This window comes from Lutjanus erythropterus, chromosome 3, assembly GCF_056507025.1.
Source record: "Lutjanus erythropterus isolate fLutEry1 chromosome 3, fLutEry1.hap2, whole genome shotgun sequence".
Taxonomy (NCBI): domain Eukaryota; kingdom Metazoa; phylum Chordata; class Actinopteri; order Lutjaniformes; family Lutjanidae; genus Lutjanus; species Lutjanus erythropterus.
The window spans coordinates 410,928-425,263 of NC_139319.1; the positions used below are offsets into that span (position 1 = coordinate 410,928).

Below are 14,336 nucleotides of genomic sequence, written 5' to 3' on the forward strand. Positions count from 1 at the left end.
GAAGTCCACAGGTTGGACTGACTTTCAAGTCTTTCCTGTAAAGGTTATTTTCAGTATCAATAGATCTGTTGGTCACTTTCTTGATCAATTGATTACTTAAATAAAATGATAAAAACTGTTGATCAGTCCAAGATGATGTCATCAGAAACTAGAAATTATGCACATTTAAGAAGCTAAAATCAGAGAATTTAGACTTTTTTCTTCGAAATGACAAACTGATTATAAAAACAGTTGGCGATTAATTGAATAATTGATTAATAGTTGATTACTCACGGATGACCTCACCATTTTTATGATCCACCTCAAACTTTATGTCGTTATGTGAAACCGACTATTCGATCAGATTGTTGTCACTTGACTGACTTTGTTTTGAAAAGATGAAGCTGATAAAGTTTTGAAGTTTGAAGCGTGAGGACACACCGACCTCCTGACAGTCCTGAAGGAACTTCTGCAGGTCTCTGTTGTCCTTCAGTCTCATCAGCAGCTCCACTGCAGCCTCTCTGTTCTTCTTATGTCTGAAACACAGAGGACGACCAGCTGACAGCAACATGTACACGATACTTCATGCTGATTGGCTGGAGAGCTCATTATTTACTGATTAGAGAAAACACGCTGAAGTGTGGTCAGTCGTCTCTACCTGTCGTCGATGGACGCCACCCTCTCCTGGATACGCTCGGCGTTGATGTTCCCGTCACTGGCCAGCCGCCGGCCGGCCTCGACCACACCATTGATCTTGTCTTCGTTGGCGTCCATTGTGGTCATGAAGTCTTCCTGCTTCTTAATGGCGGCCTCGGCGCCCTCCAGTGTGGTGGGCATCTCAGTGTGAGCCAGGACGTACTCCTGCAGGGCGGGGACACCAGGGACACCAGGGACACCAGGGACACCAGGGACAGCAGGGACACAAGGGACACCAGGGACACCAGGGACACCAGGGACAGCAGGGACACCAGGGACACAAGGGACACAAGGGACACAATTTAACACTGACAGACAGTAACGTGCTGAGGACGACGGAATGCAAGAAGGATTATAAAAACAGTAAACGCCCCCCGCTGTTAAAGCCGTGAACACGCCCCCCGCTGTTAAAGACGTGAACACGCCCTCTGCTGTTAAAGACGTGAACACGCCCCTCTGCTGTTAAAGACGTAAACACGCCCCTCTGCTGTTAAAGACGTGAACACGCCCCTCTGCTGTTAAAGACGTAAACACGCCCCTCTGCTGTTAAAGACGTGAACACGCCCTCTGCTGTTAAAGACGTAAACACGCCCCTCTGCTGTTAAAGACGTAAACACGCCCTCTGCTGTTAAAGACGTGAACACGCCCCCCGCTGTTAAAGACGTGAACACGCCCCCCGCTGTTAAAGACGTGAACACGCCCCCCGCTGTTAAAGACGTGAACACGCCCCCCGCTGTTAAAGACGTGAACACGCCCCCCGCTGTTAAAGACGTGAACACGCCCTCTGCTGTTAAAGACGTAAACACGCCCCCCGCTGTTAAAGACGTGAACACGCCCCCCGCTGTTAAAGACGTGAACACGCCCCTCTGCTGTTAAAGACGTGAACACGCCCCCGCTGTTAAAGACGTAAACACGCCCCCCGCTGTTAAAGACGTGAACACGCCCCCCGCTGTTAAAGACGTGAACACGCCCCCCGCTGTTAAAGACGTGAACACGCCCTCTGCTGTTAAAGACGTAAACACGCCCCCCGCTGTTAAAGACGTGAACACGCCCCCCGCTGTTAAAGACGTGAACACGCCCCCCGCTGTTAAAGACGTGAACACGCCCCCGCTGTTAAAGACGTAAACACGCCCCCCGCTGTTAAAGACGTAAACACGCCCCCCGCTGTTAAAGACGTGAACACGCCCCCCGCTGTTAAAGACGTGAACACGCCCCCCGCTGTTAAAGACGTAAACACGCCCCCCGCTGTTAAAGACGTGAACACGCCCCCCGCTGTTAAAGACGTAAACACGCCCCCCGCTGTTAAAGACGTGAACACGCCCTCTGCTGTTAAAGACGTAAACACGCCACCTGCTGTTAAAGACGTAAACACGCCCTCTGCTGTTAAAGACGTAAACACGCCCCGCGCTGTTAAAGACGTAAACACGCCCCTCTGCTGTTAAAGACGTAAACACGCCCTCTGCTGTTAAAGACGTAAACACGCCCTCTGCTGTTAAAGACGTAAACACGCCCCCCCGCTGTTAAAGACGTAAACACGCCTCTGCTGTTAAAGACGTAAACACGCCCCGCGCTGTTAAAGACGTAAACACGCCTCTGCTGTTAAAGACGTAAACACGCCCCCCGCTGTTAAAGACGTAAACACGCCTCTGCTGTTAAAGACGTAAACACGCCCCGCGCTGTTAAAGACGTAAACACGCCCCGCGCTGTTAAAGACGTAAACACGCCTCTGCTGTTAAAGACGTAAACACGCCTCTGCTGTTAAAGACGTAAACACGCCTCTGCTGTTAAAGACGTAAACACGCCCCCCGCTGTTAAAGACGTAAACACGCCCCGCGCTGTTAAAGACGTGAACACGCCCCCCGCTGTTAAAGACGTAAACACGCCCCCCGCTGTTAAAGACGTAAACACGCCTCTGCTGTTAAAGACGTAAACACGCCCCGCGCTGTTAAAGACGTAAACACGCCCCGCGCTGTTAAAGACGTAAACACGCCTCTGCTGTTAAAGACGTAAACACGCCTCTGCTGTTAAAGACGTGAACACGCCTCTGCTGTTAAAGACGTGAACACGCCCCCCGCTGTTAAAGACGTAAACACGCCCCGCGCTGTTAAAGACGTAAACACGCCCCCCGCTGTTAAAGACGTAAACACGCCCCCCGCTGTTAAAGACGTAAACACGCCCCTCTGCTGTTAAAGACGTAAACACGCCTCTGCTGTTAAAGACGTAAACACGCCCCCCGCTGTTAAAGACGTAAACACGCCTCTGCTGTTAAAGACGTAAACACGCCCCGCGCTGTTAAAGACGTAAACACGCCCCGCGCTGTTAAAGACGTAAACACGCCTCTGCTGTTAAAGACGTAAACACGCCTCTGCTGTTAAAGACGTGAACACGCCCCCCGCTGTTAAAGACGTAAACACGCCCCGCGCTGTTAAAGACGTAAACACGCCCCCCGCTGTTAAAGACGTAAACACGCCCCCCGCTGTTAAAGACGTAAACACGCCCCTCTGCTGTTAAAGACGTAAACACGCCTCTGCTGTTAAAGACGTAAACACGCCCCCCGCTGTTAAAGACGTAAACACGCCCCTCTGCTGTTAAAGACGTGAACACGCCCTCTGCTGTTAAAGACGTAAACACACCCCCCGCTGTTAAAGACGTAAACACGCCTCTGCTGTTAAAGACGTAAACACGCCCCCCGCTGTTAAAGACGTAAACACGCCCCCCGCTGTTAAAGACGTAAACACGCCTCTGCTGTTAAAGACGTAAACACGCCCTCTGCTGTTAAAGACGTAAACACGCCTCTGCTGTTAAAGACGTGAACACGCCCCCCGCTGTTAAAGACGTAAACACGCCTCTGCTGTTAAAGACGTGAACACGCCCCTCTGCTGTTAAAGACGTAAACACGCCCTCTGCTGTTAAAGACGTAAACACGCCTCTGCTGTTAAAGACGTAAACACGCCCCGCGCTGTTAAAGACGTAAACACGCCCCCCGCTGTTAAAGACGTAAACACGCCCTCTGCTGTTAAAGACGTAAACACGCCTCTGCTGTTAAAGACGTAAACACGCCTCTGCTGTTAAAGACGTAAACACGCCCTCTGCTGTTAAAGACGTAAACACGCCTCTGCTGTTAAAGACGTAAACACGCCCCGCGCTGTTAAAGACGTAAACACGCCCCCCGCTGTTAAAGACGTAAACACGCCCTCTGCTGTTAAAGACGTAAACACGCCTCTGCTGTTAAAGACGTAAACACGCCCCCCCGCTGTTAAAGACGTAAACACGCCCCCCGCTGTTAAAGACGTAAACACGTCTCCAGTCCCCGTCTCACCTGGTTGTTGAGGAAGGCCTCGGCCTGTTTGGTGTCCCGGAGAAACAGTTGGTAAGCGTGGGACTGGGACAGCAGGTTCTGCCGGTTCTCCCACATCTTGTGCAGCTCGTTCCAGCCGGTGTCGAGCGCCTGCAGCCGCTGTCGCAGGAACATGTGCTGCGCGTCCGTCTGGCCCTGCGTTACCATCTCGCCCATGTCCCTCATCTTCTGGTAGTCCTCTTCGTAGTTCTGGATCTCGTTCTTGATGCCCTCATGCTGAGCCATGAGCTTCTCGGCCTCGGCCAGCGTGTTCGGCATGTCCTCGGAGGCGATGGCGGTCTGGGTGCGGGACAGCCAGGACTGGAAGTCGTCAAGCTCACGCAAGAACTGCTGCAGCTTCCTGGCCTCGCCCAAAGACTCCTCACGGTTCTTCAGTGTGTTCTTCATGTCCTCCCAGACCGTGGTGATCTCGGCCAGTCGGCCCGTGATGGCCTTGGCCTGGTCTGGGTGCTCCTCCGCCAGCCGCTGGGCCTCGCCGCGCAGATCGCCCAGTTTGTCCTCGATGGCGGCCAGGTCACGCTCCATACCGGTCAGTTTGCGCTGCAGCGCCATGACGCCGGTGAGGTCGTTCCCTAGTTCCTGGGTGGACTCGATGACTTTGGTCTTCTCTTTGATCCATGACTTGGTCTCGTTGCAGTCCAGGTGGTAGTTCTGGACTCCCAGAGCTGAGTTCAGGGACTCCTTCTTCTGGTCCACCAAGTCACGGAACTGGCTCCACCTACAGGAGGAGGAGAGCATCGTCACAGTCTACAGGGACGAGCCTGAACTGCAGCTGAGAAATATTTTGTCCATTGACATCTTAGAAAAAGAGCTTTGGTTAAATTTTTAGCGTTAAATAGCAAACAATGTAACTTTTCGTTAACCATTTAACAAACGTTAAACCTTTTCTTCAGGAACACAGAGAAACCAAAAGTTAACATTTCCCCCGACGTACGTCTGTGTGCTCCACATGTTGGCTCTTACTTTCATTATATTCGATGGAGTGAAATGTCAATCAGTTTTTCCTCAGAAACACAAAATATTCTCCTTTTTTTAAGTTATATTTTTGGGCTTTTCTTGTCTTTATTTGACAGTATAGCTGAAGAGCAGTCAGGAAAGGAGGATGAACAGAGGGGGGGGGGGGCGACGCACAGCAAAGGGCCGCAGGCGGGAGTCGAACCAGCAGCCGCCTCAGAGGGCCGACAGCCTCCATACATGGGGCGGAGCTAAACAGCCGCCCTTAAATTATTGGTAGAGTTGAATCCTGCTGGTGACCCTTCGCTGTGTGTCTTTCCCCCCCACTCTCTCTCTCTCTCTCTCTTCCCATTTCCTTTTAATCATTGATTAATAATCAGTTAATGTATTCATCATTGCAGCTCTTGTCCAATCACAGATCTCGTCCTGCGGTCACATGTTCCATCACCTGTTGTTGAGTTTGTCCTGCTGCGTCTTGATGTCCTTCTCGCTCGGGTGACCGTTGTGCATCAGCTGACGGGCGATCTGGTTCACCACAGCGACACGAGACGCCTGGTTGTTCATCTCTGGCTCCAGACTCTCAAACCTGCAGTGGACACAGGTCACATGACTTGAGCCCCGCCTACAGCAGGTGTGACATCACAAATGCGTGGCTCATGGCGTTCCTACCTGTGCTGGACGACCTCCAGGTCCTCCAGTTTCTCGGGGATCTCCATGCTGTTGAGCCACTGCTCCTTCTCGTCGATCCAGACCTCGCAGGCGTTAGCCTCGCTGAACATCTTGTAGAGCGCCAGCGCGTCCTGCAGCGCCTGCTTCCTTAGCTTTGTCAGCTCTGACACCTCCTTGTAGCGCTCCTCGATGCCGGCCAGTCGACCGCGCACCTCCTCTGACTCCGCCTCCTCTTTGGGCAGGGAGGCGGCTTGCTCGTGGAGCGAGTCGATGACCGGCCGGTAGCTGGCCACCTCCGCCGCCGCGTCCTTGTGCTTCCTGACCAGAGCCTGGGTGGAGAACTCGTCGTGGCCCGTCTCTCCGCTGGAGACGATGCGCAGGGCATCCAGCGTCCAGGCGTCCACGTCATCAGCGTCTGCCTGGAACTGGTGAAGAGCCAGAGCTTCCTCCAGCCTCTTCTTCCTCGCCACCGCCAACTGCTCCAGCGCCGCCCACTGAGCCCGCAGATCTGCGATTCGCTCCTGGATCTTGGTGGCGGCAAAGTGGCCGGCCTCCACCATGGCCTGGCCCTCCGCGATGGTGTGCTGCAGGTGGCCGGCGCGGCCGCTCATCTCGTCCTCCAGGGCGCGCTGCTGACTGAGGAGGCGCAGCGCCCCCGTCAGGTCCTTTCCATGCTCGACGGAAGACAGGATCTGCTCCTTCTCTCTGATCCAGCCCTCCTCCTCCGCCATCTCCCAGAAGAACTTCCACAGACGGCGGGACTCTTCCAGGCGGGCGCGACGCTCGGCGGCCAGCTGGGTCAGTTCCTGGTAGCAGAACTCCAGGTGGGAAACGCGGTCCTGGATCACCTGAGGGTCGCAGGGTTTGTATCCTGAAAAGGACAACATGACGTTAGCGCTCAGCTGTCAGGTTCGAGATAAAACACATCGAACCGTCTGAATCTCAACGATTCTTTCAATAAACATTAGTCATTGATCAGGAAATTAATCACCAACTATTTTGATAATTATTGAATCGGTTTGAGTTAAGAAAAAAGTCAAAATTACGTCTTTTTCATCCTGTCACATTGTTTTTTGTTTTCGGTCTTTTTTGTTTTGTCATGTTGCTTTTTTGGTTCGATACCTTGTTTTTCCATCGTGTCACTGTTTTTACTCCCGTTACAAAACTTTACGTCTTTTTTCTCATCAGGTCTTTGTTACATTTTTTCATCTTTTTCAGCTTCTATCTTGTTAAGTCACTTTTCATCTGGCTTGATCATTTTCCAACTAGTTACGTTGCTTTTCATCTTGGAACGTCTATTTTGTCTTCTCACGTTGCTCTTTTTGTCTCACTACATCATTTTTCATCTTCTTATGTTGCTTTTATTATGTTACGCCATTTTTCTTTTTCTTTTTATTGTTTTTTGGTTTTGTTTGACTTCTTCATTTACATCTTGTTACATTGTTTTATGTTGTTTACGTCGTACGTTGTTTTCTTACGTTGTTTTTCATCTTGTTACATGGTTTTCTGTCTTTTTTACTGCACAATGATCCAAAAATAAAAATAATTAATAATTCTCCTAAAACACATTCAAACGAAAGTAATGAGCCTGTTTTGAAAATGTGAGGATGAGAAAGTTCAGATATTTGTGTTCAAACCTCAGAAGAATAAACACTCAGACACCTGAAAACTCTAGTGATGTACAGTAACTAAGTATTTGTACTCAGTTACTGCCCACCAGGTTAAATGATGCAGATATTTTTCACTGGTCGATGAAGTAAATGTTTGATGGAGGTGAAGAGGAAAAGTCCAGATGACCCTGATCAAACCAAACCAAAGTAACATCAGTAACTCTAGTTTAAACATCGCCGCCCACAGGACGCCGCCCACAGGACGCGGCACACAGGACGCGGCACACAGGACGCGGCTCACCGTCGTCGTTGACGGAGTACTTGTTGGCGTTGGTGGTGACTGTCTTCACCCTGTCGGCCTGGATGGCGATGTCGGCCTCGACCAGAGCGTGTTTCTGCAGCAGGTCCTCCACTCCTAACAGATGTTTCCCATAATCCTGAGACAGCAGCAACATCTGGACACCAAAGACACACGGGGAGGATTCAAATTCAAACACGTTCTAGAGCTATAGTGTCCTTGTCTGACCCTGAATGCACCATGTGAGTGTTGGATTCGTTGCATCCGTACCTTCATCTCGTCCATCCAGTCCATGATGTAGAGCATCTCCTGGAAGACTCTCTGCAGGCCCAGGTTCATCTCCAGCCTCTGTCTGCGGGCCTTCAGCAGCTCCAGCAGATACTCCCACAGCCGGATCACGTTGTCCTTCCTAGCCGTGATGCGTTTGATGTCGTGGTAGTGCTCCACGTCCAGCTCCTTCGCCACAGCGACCACGGCCTGGACGCGCTCCTCGTACGCTGCAATGTCTGTCTCGATCGCCTCGTGCTTCTTGGTGGCTGCCTCGACGGCCTGAAGGTCGAAGCCGAAGTTGTCCTGCAGAGAAAACGGAGGCGGCAGAACGTTAACGGAACCAACAGATATTAAAGGTCAGTTTTCTCTCTATAAGGAGAGCAGAGAACATGTTTGCGTCCTCATACCTGTGACACCAGCCTCTGATTCTCGCTCAGCCACGTCTCCCTCATGGCCGCTTTGCGGTCGAAGCGTCGGGCGAGTTGTTCCAGTTTCTCCTGACGAATCAGCTCCGTCCTCAGAGCCAGCTCCCTCTCGTGCTCCGCCTTCTCCAGTCGCTCCCAGGCCTGACGGACCGAAACCATCACAAACACGTCTTCACACCGTCAATGAGAGCTGTGACGCAACATGAAGAACCTCCGAGAACCAAACTGGAACCTTCAGTCAACCACGTCTGAGATCCTGCCTTTAAGGGTTTGAACTTCCTGTTTTGAATCTTTCTGATATGTTTATGTTTCTGAATTAATGATTTACAACTGAAGTTTCTGTCTGAATTATAATAATAATAATAATAATAATAATAATAATAATAATAATTGATCAACTGTTCTGAGTTATTTATTTATTGAGTTATTTTTTTAATTAAAAAAAGTGAAAATTGTCTGTTTTCGGCCTCTTAAATGTGAATATTTTCTGATTTCTGAGGACCTTTAGGAAAAACAGATCAACATTTTTTTTTTACCATTTTATGGCCCAAACAACTAATCAATCAATCAAGAAAGTGATAGACAGATTCATTAATGATGAAAATAATCTTTACAGGAAAGACTAGAAAAATATGTGGAGCAGACGATCGTACGTCCGAGGAAACATAAACTTTTGTTCGCTCCGTGTTCTTGAACAAAACCTTTCATTGTTTGGTGGCTAACGCTAACGCTAACGCTAAAAACAGACCCATAGGTCCAGACATGTGGACAACACAGACGTACTGACGAGACTGTGATAGGATTTATTTATTGATTAATCGAGAAAATAATAAGAAACAGATTAACTGACAATATAAATGATCAAATGATAATCAATCAATTGATATTCTTGCTTTTAACTCCATCTGGACTGATGGTGTCTGTTGAAACTGAAGCCTGAACTGTAAATTAAAGACACACAGAGGCTAAAATCACAGCTCATCTCCTCGGCTGGAAGAACAGGCTCCAAAATGATTTTATTAATTAAATTAATGTTTAAAACTAAAGAGAACTGATCCTGTAAAAGGTCAAAGGTTGTGAGTGAAATCAAGACGTTTGTGGTTGTAATTCTCTCAGTGGCCTGTAGGTGGAGGTGTGAGCAAGGTGAGCAGCTCTGACCTTGTTGATGTCTGAGATGAGTTTTCCCTCTCGGGGCATGTAGACCTTCTGGTTATTGGCTCTCATCTTACTCTGGATGGTGAAGAGAAGAACCTCCAGGTTCCCCTTCTCTGTGAACCTGGAGGAACAGGTGAGGAATATGTGAGGAACAGGCGAGGAACAGGTGAGGAACAGGTGATGAACAGGCGAGGAACAGGTGATAAACAGGTGATGAACAGGTGATAAACAGGTGATAAACAGGTGATGAACAGGTGATAAACAGGTGACGAACAGGTGATAAACAGATGATAAACAGGTGATGAACAGGTGATAAATGGGGGAGGAACTGGTGAGAAGAGAAAGAGGTGTAACCTATGATTGAACATGATTGAACAGTTGCTGTTTGGAGGCGGGGCTAAGTGAATGGGCAGTTTAAAAATCACCTTCAGAATGAGCTCTGAAACTTGGCTGAGATACTAAAAAATCCCAAAAAAGTACCAGAGGAGGAAGAGGAAGCAGGATGGAGGAGGAGGAGGAGGGTGAGGAGGAGGTGATGGAGGAGGAGGGTGAGGAGAAGGAGGAGGGTGAGGAGGAGGAGGTGGAGGAGGAGGTGATGGAGGAGGAGGGTGAGGAGGAGGAGGTGATGGAGGAGGAGGTGACGGAGGAGGAGGGTGAGGAGGAGGAGGTGGAGGAGGAGGTGATGGAGGAGGAGGGTGAGGAGGAGGAGGTGATGGAGGAGGTGATGGAGGAGGAGGTGATGGAGGAGGAGGGTGAGGAGGAGGAGGTGGAGGAGGAGGTGATGGAGGAGGAGGTGATGGAGGAGGAGGGTGAGGAGGAGGAGGTGATGGAGGAGGTGATGGAGGAGGAGGTGATGGAGGAGGAGGGTGAGGAGGAGGAGGTGATGGAGGAGGAGGGTGAGGAGGAGGAGGTGATGGAGGAGGAGGTGATGGAGGAGGAGGGTGAGGAGGAGGTGATGGAGGAGGTGATGGAGGTGGGGTTAAGAGAAGGTGAAGGTTCTGACTTTGGCGGTTTCTCGACGGTTCTGTAGGTGTTGAAGGCCTGCAGCTGCTGCTGGACGCCAACCAGCGAGTTGGCGAACTTCCTGTTGTTTAGGATGATGATGGTCTGTTCAATCCACTCCAGCAGGTCCGAGGCCAGAGACTCGTACTTCTCGATCATCTTCTCTGTCTCGATGGCGTTGTCCAACACCTGGACAGAGAAACAGAGACGTCTCTGGTTGTCTTTGTCCAACGCGTTCGCTCTGATGAATCAAACAGATCAATAATCTGATATTGTTTGTTTTCTGACCTTTCCGATTCGTTTGCCCTCCACCTTCAGCGCTTTCATCTTGGAGAAGTAGTGATAATATGTCACCACATAGGTGATGACTGACTTCTCATCAGGATGGTCAACGCTGATATCTGTAACACCACCAACAACAACAACATGTCACACCTGCGACTGTGATGAGCTTCACAACTTCAGCTCAACTGTCTGAAATACAGAAAAACTACAGGTGTGATTTCCATGAAACTCAGGAAGGACGCATCATCAACCGAGGAACAAACCATTCAAATTTGGAGAATTTCAGAATCACAAAGCAGATACTGGAATTATTTTTACTCTGTCAGAGGTCTGTTGGCCCTGGTGGAATAAATGTCCTGTGAGATAATAGTAATCCTCTGGGGTAAGAGTAATCCTCTCATGTAACTAATGTAACAACATTTTTTTTGTCAGACTAAGGTGTTGCTATGGAAACAAACACATATCATGCATATAATTAGGCTCTGACTCACATCAAACTGTGACTTGTCTATAATAAAGTCACCAGATGTATTATATAAGAAAAACTGTTAAAAGTTTGCTCTTCACTGTGAGGTTTGCAGATTTACAGATCATAGAGGAGGAGGGACTGTTGGTCTTGGTGGATCTCTGTCTCTTCTAGTTTGTAACTGTGTTCATATCGATCTAAATTCTCCATAAAAACATTTTCTCTTTAGGAACAGAGCAGAAAAACAATGTTAAAACTCATTTAGCTGCTAAACTCTAAAACAGAACTTCTTCTGTTTTCATGTGTGTAACTACTGTGACCGTGTATTGAGCTCCGAGCGCTGACAAAACACAGGTGTCCTACACTCAGGGCTGTACCTGAATGCATCCTGTGTGTCACAGATGGAAGACTGAAGCTGATGCTAACATGCTAACATGCTAACATGCTGTTTTCACAGTGTAACACAGATTAACAGGACTGACTGATGGAGTTTATAAAAACTAAAAGCAGTGTCATCAACATAGAGAGAAACCTGCTCAGTGTCTTACTCTGAGGGTTAGGTTTAGTTAAACCTGGCTCAGTCATCTAACCCTCTGGGTCAGGTTTAGTTAAACCTGGCTCAGCCATCTTACCCTCGGGGTCGGTCTCAGTTAAACCTGGCTCAGCCATCTTACCCTCGGGGTCAGTCTTAGTTAAACCTGGCTCAGTCATCTTACCCTCGGGGTCAGTCTCAGTTAAACCTGGCTCAGTCATCTTACCCTCGGGGTCAGGTTTAGTTAAACCTGGCTCAGTCATCTTACCCTCAGGGTCAGGCTTAGTTAAACCTGGCTCAGCCATCTTACCCTCGGGGTCAGTCTCAGTTAAACCTGGCTCAGTCATCTAACCCTCTGGGTCAGGTTTAGTTAAACCTGGCTCAGCCATCTTACCCTTGGGGTCAGTCTCAGTTAAACCTGGCTCAGTCATCTTACCCTCGGGGTCAGTCTTAGTTAAACCTGGCTCAGTCATCTTACCCTCGGGGTCAGTCTTAGTTAAACCTGGCTCAGTCATCTTACCCTCGGGGTCAGTCTTAGTTAAACCTGGTTCAGTCATCTTACCCTCGGGGTCGAGCAGCTTGGTGAGGCCCAGGTGTTGCTCTGCCAGGTTGAAAGCGTTCTGCAGGTTGTAGTGAGCGTTTGATTTCTTCAACTTGTCAAAGTCGATCAGATCGGGCCTGAACACAAGAAACACACAAAACTTTACTCACAACTTTATTTAAAACTTTATTTACACAAATGACAAAGCAGCAGGCACAGGTTAAGGTTTGAGATCAGTAGAGTTTTGATATAAAAAACCTTTGTTTTCTCGAGATCAATATTTAATTCTGTCTGTATTTTAATTTACCTGAAGCCTTATTTAAAGGGGCAGTTCACCCCAAAATCAAAGCTACATATTTTCCTCTTACCTGTTGTTGTTTATCTCCATCATTACAATAACTTGTTACATGTGTTAGATGATGATGATGATGATGATGATGATGATGATGATGAAGGTGTTACATGTGTTAGCGTATGATGATGATGACGACGACGACGACGATGATGAAGATGTTACATGTGTTAGCGTATGATGATGATGACGACGACGACGACAACGATGATGATGATGAAGGTGTTACCTGTGTTTGTGGATCAGAGCGTTGAAGGCCATCCCATCTCTCCAGCTGGTGGTGAAGTTGTGGATGTTCACGTTGGGATACCTGAGAAACAAACACACCTGCTGTTAACCTGAGCTCAGAGAGAACCACAATCTGCTGGTGTTGTAACAGAACAGGAGAACTATCAATACAATCAATACGATCAATAGTATCACTAGTATCAGCAGTATGGTGAGTCTCACCCTGCCGTCTTCATCTGACACCAGAGCAGCAGAGCGTCTTTTGCTGATCTCTTCTCTTTGTTGTCTTCAGTCTCCACACTGATGTCCTGAATCTGAGGAGACATACACACCACAGTCACACCTCCACCTGTTCAGGTAACACCTCCACCTGTTACCTCAGTCACACCTCCACCTGTTCAGGTAACACCTCCACCTGTTACCACAGTCACACCTCCACCTGTTACCTCAGTCACAACTCCACCTGTTACCACAGTCACACCTCCACCTGTTACCACAGTCACACCTCCACCTGTTACCACAGTCACACCTCCACCTGTTACCACAGTCACACCTCCACCTGTTCAGGTGAGTACACCTGACTCAGCATTATTCTGAGCAGGACAGTGACGGAACAGAGGTGATCAGATTTGTCCTCCATCAGACAGCGAGGAGTCGTTTTCATGAGTTCAGGGTTTCAGTTTCTGTGATTTGATTGGTGGAGCCGTCTTTGAAGACCTGAGAGGACGACCGCAGGGCAAAGAAACACAACTTTATTGCAGCACCTCTGTTGCTCCTCTGATTGGAGGACTGCAGGAGGAAGTGGCAGCTAACTGGTCAGACACACACTGAGAGGTTGATCTAGGACTGTGTGATGTCACCTGGACTGTGTTTCCATGACGACAGGGTGCCGTCAGTGACACATGAACAAATGTGGACTTTAGCCGGAGCGGTTTAGTGACCGACGCTGAGGTGGTCGACCAATCAGAGGCCACACAGTTAATGAGTGATAAAAAGTGGGCGTGAAGCGTCTGAAGGTTTTAAATCCAGCAGAGCAGAATATTTAGTTTTCTTTCTTCATTATTTTGCCTCATTTTCATCAAACTAATATTTCAGTTTCTTTTTAATAATTTGTACACCGTATCACACGAAACAATAAAGGTTTATTCAAAACAATCTTCAGTGTGACCTCATTAAACAGACTGATTATCAGATGATCTGTCACTCTGATGAAAGAACACAACACATTTTATACAATATTTTATATTATTTCTGTTTTATTTTTTATTTTCACAATATTCTCTGTTTGATTGTATTTTATTTTAATTTTTAATCACAAGTTGTGATTGGCTGAAAGCCAAAAACCAACATGACATCACGAGTCGTCATAATCACACAAATTTTTGTTGGATATTTTTGTGAATTTAATCATAATTATTTGTTTCATGTTAATAATGAGTCTAAACATGTAATCTATTACTCTTCACTTGGTAAGGATAGCTAAATAGTAATTATTGAAGTAATTACATTACTTTAT

General features: G+C 48.2%; 1 protein-coding gene across 2 annotated transcripts in view; it reads right to left on the reverse strand.

Annotated features, from left to right (window-relative positions):
- LOC146329292 (spectrin beta chain, non-erythrocytic 1-like) overlaps positions 1 to 14,336 on the reverse strand; it is a 51,305-nt gene that overhangs the window by 17,920 nt on the left and 19,049 nt on the right. For both annotated transcript variants that reach the window (XM_084714522.1, XM_084714523.1), the window contains 14 exons: positions 13,043 to 13,134; positions 12,822 to 12,902; positions 12,262 to 12,377; positions 10,705 to 10,817; positions 10,418 to 10,605; positions 9,418 to 9,535; positions 8,242 to 8,400; positions 7,835 to 8,137; positions 7,568 to 7,721; positions 5,657 to 6,527; positions 5,436 to 5,573; positions 3,995 to 4,751; positions 638 to 840; positions 425 to 515 (listed from right to left, as the gene is read on the reverse strand). In XM_084714522.1, the coding sequence (XP_084570648.1) occupies positions 425 to 515; positions 638 to 840; positions 3,995 to 4,751; positions 5,436 to 5,573; positions 5,657 to 6,527; positions 7,568 to 7,721; positions 7,835 to 8,137; positions 8,242 to 8,400; positions 9,418 to 9,535; positions 10,418 to 10,605; positions 10,705 to 10,817; positions 12,262 to 12,377; positions 12,822 to 12,902; positions 13,043 to 13,134 (3,384 nt within the window). The remainder of the gene's footprint in view (positions 1 to 424; positions 516 to 637; positions 841 to 3,994; positions 4,752 to 5,435; positions 5,574 to 5,656; positions 6,528 to 7,567; positions 7,722 to 7,834; positions 8,138 to 8,241; positions 8,401 to 9,417; positions 9,536 to 10,417; positions 10,606 to 10,704; positions 10,818 to 12,261; positions 12,378 to 12,821; positions 12,903 to 13,042; positions 13,135 to 14,336) is intronic.